Below are 4,918 nucleotides of genomic sequence, written 5' to 3' on the forward strand. Positions count from 1 at the left end.
TCTGCAAGGGAATTTTACCTACCACATCTGCAAGGGAATTTTACCTACCACATCTGCAAGGGAATTTTAACTACCACATCTGCAAGGGAATTTTAACTACCACATATGCAAGGGAATTTTAACTACCACATATGCAAGGGAAGATTCATTCACTCTCACCACTCAAGGACACAAACCTTTCCTAGATACTCTAAAACTAACATCTATGTTTTCATTTTCTGTAAACATATTATTTTAACCATTTTATGTTCACCTTGTGTATCTGAAACACACGTTCCTCAAACTCTCCCTTAATAGTTCTTTACCAGTCAGTTTTTATAATTAGTGACCAGATTAGAAGCAAACGACACACAGTGTGTGTTTTTGAGTAAGTCTGAATGCTAAGAAGCCTATACTGAAAGACATAGCTTACCCATAGTCTCCTTTATTGATGTGGTCAATTAATTCTGGATGAACAAGGCACACATGTTGGGAACATTTCCACTGCTGTCCTGAACATGTACTGTAAAGATAAAAAAGTTACAAAAGTCCTTGGTCTTTATAGGGTGTGTTTCCCAAATACTAAGACGAGTAGTGCATTGTTAAGTAAGTCATGGAACAAATTTCTTGATTAATATTAACCATATGGATATTTGATTATTGGAGAAAATAAATTATAAAACCTGTATTACATGCTGCTCAACTCAATGTGCTTGTGTCCTCTAAAGTAACTATATATGACATGACTTCAATCCACTGCAGCATAGAAAAAAACAAATTAAAATATAGACTTTATATACTTGTATTTGAAAATTCTCTGCAAGTTAATTCAACTTAATCAGCCTGTATACTTACTGTGCTAAAAAACAACAACAACAACAACAAAAACCACAATTTGTCAGCATCCTACCAAAACATTTATAATTTAAAATATGCTTATTGAGTACTTGCTAAATGAAGAAGGCTTACTATAAAAACATCAAATTGGAAGCTTACATTAAATACATACATAATTACATATCCAAAATTATTTTCATGCTTCTGAAAATGTATGTCTTAGGGAATGTAACTTTTGCCCAGATGTGTTTAGGTGTGTGCTTTCATGAGCAGATTCCCACATTCCTGGAGAAATATGCAGACAGAACAGCCCTGGCTCGTGTCGCTTCTGTTACTCACCAGGAGTTGCAGTTTTCTTTAACTACTGATCCTTCTTCATAATGCTGGCTACCTCTGAAGCAACCTGACAACAGGACATGCAAGCAAATGAGAATTCTGAGCTGAGTAAACCATAGCCGCGTGCCATGCCATCTCTGATTGTCATTAGTTGATGGAATGTGAAAAACTACTTAGTGACAATCTGATAGCAGTCTCCATCTGGTTTGTGTTAGGGTTTATATATCAAATTCTTTTGTGCTTGTTCTGGGAGGTTTTGTTTTTATGGTGTGCATTACATCCCAAAATAAATCAATGTGGGCTCTATGAAGAAGAGGCAGCACAGAGATTATAAGAACCAGAGGTTTTGAGTGACTTCAAGAGTGTCTTCCAGACATAACAGGACAGATGCACAAACACACCTCACTGAGAGGGCCAGTGAACACGGGATCTAACCCCTAATTAAGAAACTAATTTGCAAATGATAGCTGCTTACCAAGGAAAATCAGTGTTCTACAATGCAGTGGCATGGGGTATATTAAGCACACGCTAGGGCAGGCGCCATGCTCAATAGCAGCACAAATGAACTCCATGCTGGTTTGTGTTTAAGATTTTTGTTTCATTTTTTTTGTTTTTGTTGTTATTATGACATTTTTGTCTTATTGTGTTTGTGTTGATTTTCTATTTTATGGGGCTTTTTTGAGAGAGACAGAGAGAGAGAGAGTGAGAGAGAGAGAAAGAGCAAGAAAGACAGACAAGTTAATGTATAGGGAGGTAAAGACTGTGGGAGAAGCTGGAGGGAGGGAAAACATGATTAAAATATGTATGAGAGATATTTAAAAGAAGAGAGATAAGAAAAAGAGATATAAATGCCTCTATTTACTGAAATTGGCTTTAATTGGTTTATAAGATTACACAAATTATCCAAAAGGGACTGATAGTGAATTATGATAATATGGAAATGGTTAGCAAAGTATCATGAGAGTAATATACAGGTTTCAAACTAGGTGGGTCTTAAATATATAATTTTCAGAAATTTAGTCAATGCTGATTAGCAAAAGAAAGCCCTCTTTGTAGGACAGAACATTTTAAAACAAACATACATTATTGATTTATAATATCAATTGCCCCAAATTTAGCAAAAAATTCTAATCTCCTTATGTTGATAGGGATCAAAACATTTCAAAAAGTCCCTGGGAGATTTGATTCAACTGCTAGTCACAATGTCATAGACTACTTCCTATTTAAAACCCTTAGATTTAAAAATATGAGAGTTTTCACTGATATTCTGTTGAATGGACTAAAGCTCCAAGCATCTGCACCTCTCCACTCCTTTTCCATAGAAATTTGCTATCCCATAATCATTGATTGACTAGGCTCTCCTGACCAGGCTTCTTATAGTAAGATTAACTCAAGTAAAGGCGAGATTTAACTTTAAATTAAGTTTATTGTTTAATTACCCCACAGGGGAGGTAGTTTTAATAATGAGGCATATCTACTATTTAATATTATTTAATAATGAGTAATATTTATTACTGGAAATACAGAATCAGGCAGCGCCATCAGATAAAGAATTCTAAGGCTGGAGGTTTGTATCACTAGCTAAGTATACTTAACACATAAAAGGCTCCCATTTTGCTTTGTACATTTTGTGTTAAATCTAGGCTAAGCATCTAAATGGAGGTATTGATATTATCTTGCATATTTCTTAAAACCTGAGACGACAAGTCTATTGCAGTAGTGTGTTCAGGCAGGAAAAGTTTTCCGTGAATCAGTTCCACGCACTCCAAATGAGAAACATTCACAAGACTCGGGAATGAATGGCTTGCAAGGAAGCAGGAAGTTCAACAGAAATTGAATCACAAAGACCTTCATAAGACAAAATGGCAGGTTTGATGGTTAGGTTTTTGTTGTTGACTTGACACATCCTGGGCCAGCTCATTTGGGAAAAACGACTCCATAAGAGTAGTGTGTGGGCGTGTCTGTGAGACATTTTTGGTTAATGATTTATGTGGGAGGGCCAAACCCACTCACTCCTAGGCAGGTGGTATAAGAAATCGAACTGAAAGACCCGCGAGGAACAAGCCCGCAAGCAGCCCTCCTCCATGCCTTCTGCTTTAGTTTCTACCTTCGGGTTTCAGCCTGGAATGCCTGCCCTGACCTCCTGGGATGCGTGATTATAAACCATCAAGTGAAATACATCCTCTCCTTTCCAAGCTTTTTATCATGCTGTTTATCAATGTTCATCAAGCAATGAGAAACGAACAAGTACAGCTAGTTATGTACAATATTAGGCAGAGATCAAGAGCGAGAAAGCCGAAATCTGGGACATTACATCCAATATTGATAAGTCACCAACGGGCTTATCAAGAAAGGATCAGTAGAGTGTCAAACAGTGAAATCCTTTGGGAATGAGGTGATGAGCAACTTGAAAGAAAGCAAGCAAAATTTTAAAGATATTTTGCTATTAAATGGACAAAGGAAAATAAGATAAACAAGAACAGATTCAAGGAAAGGTCTTTTTATTTTTAATTAAAGTATTTGAAAATTACACTTAGAAAATTGATGGAGAAAGAGGGGGAGGAGAGGAGAGGAGAGGAGAGGAGAGAGAGAGAGAGAGAGAGAGAGAGAGAGAGAGAGAGAGAGAGAGAGAATATTGTAATAGGAAAGAAGAATTGAGCTGACTAGAAATACAGGACTCCAAGCTTATAAGAAATTCTCAAAAGCCTCAGTTCAACAGAAGCTGGGACCAAGATGGAACTAAGACGATGAAGCTAATACTTTGGTGGTGGAGACATAAAACAATTCTGTTTTGTTTTGTTTTGTTTGTTTTGTTTTGTTTTTTGTTTTTGGAAAATGTGTATGAAGTATCTCTGAGGGAGTTCACCAAATTGTTTATACATATAACAGTTTTGTAAAAAGCATTACATTAAATTAAAAGTAAATCTAGTGACTATTGAAATTAAGGGAGTCTTATGACTTTAACAGCTTTTAGAATTAGGCACATCAATTACTTGGAGAGGGAAATAGTTGGTCCTGTTGCTTCAAGAAAAGATAATAATATGATGCATGTGGTTTATTTTAAAATACTTCATCACCGTGTGTTATAAATATCTGTGCAGGCTGAAGCTGCACTCTAGGAGAGATTGTCACTTGCTGTCATCAGGAATCCTCACCCTAGGGGTGTGCACTAGCATGCATTCTAAGATGCCAGACTTGAGGGTGGCTGCTTTGTGGGCTTACATTATCCATGAGTTCAGCACAAGAATTAGCATAGTGAAGATACAACTTGGAGGGTTTTTGGTAAAATTAGCAGCTTGATTCTAAACACAGTAGGTTTAAAGCATTCACAACTGGTTACGTTAATAGTGATCAGTTTACGTGGTTAGCTAAGATGTTTCCCTGTCACACTGTACCTCTCACATCATGGTTCATATTTATTTATTACTCCTGCAGAGGAGACCATATACAATCATGGACCCAGTCCCCTCAGATTGATCTTTATCCTGCATACTGTGACAACATTTAAGATTTGCCAATCTGACACCTACTGCAAGGGTAATAGGACCCAACCTCTGTTATAGTATCGCATATTCCTCCAGGATTTTTCTTTTTTCTTTTCTTTTCTTTTTTTTTTAAAAGAAATGAATTCCTATTAGCACAGAGACTTGACATTTCACCCGGGTTACAGAGCTTTTCTTTTCTCTTTCCTTTCCTTTCCTTTCCTTTCCTTTCCTTTCCTTTCCTTTCCTTTCCTTTCCTTTCCTTTCCTTTCCTTTCCTTTCCT

General features: G+C 36.6%; 1 protein-coding gene across 1 annotated transcript in view; it reads right to left on the reverse strand.

The window, feature by feature from the left end:
- Tinag (tubulointerstitial nephritis antigen) overlaps nucleotides 1-4,918 on the reverse strand; it is an 89,400-nt gene that overhangs the window by 72,034 nt on the left and 12,448 nt on the right. Inside the window, exons 2-3 of the mRNA XM_021172721.1 lie at nucleotides 1,156-1,219; nucleotides 413-502 (exon numbers count right to left, since the gene is read on the reverse strand). Coding sequence (XP_021028380.1) covers nucleotides 413-502; nucleotides 1,156-1,219 — 154 coding nt within the window. The remainder of the gene's footprint in view (nucleotides 1-412; nucleotides 503-1,155; nucleotides 1,220-4,918) is intronic.

This window comes from Mus caroli, chromosome 9 (assembly GCF_900094665.2).
Source record: "Mus caroli chromosome 9, CAROLI_EIJ_v1.1, whole genome shotgun sequence".
Taxonomy (NCBI): Eukaryota; Metazoa; Chordata; class Mammalia; order Rodentia; family Muridae; genus Mus; species Mus caroli.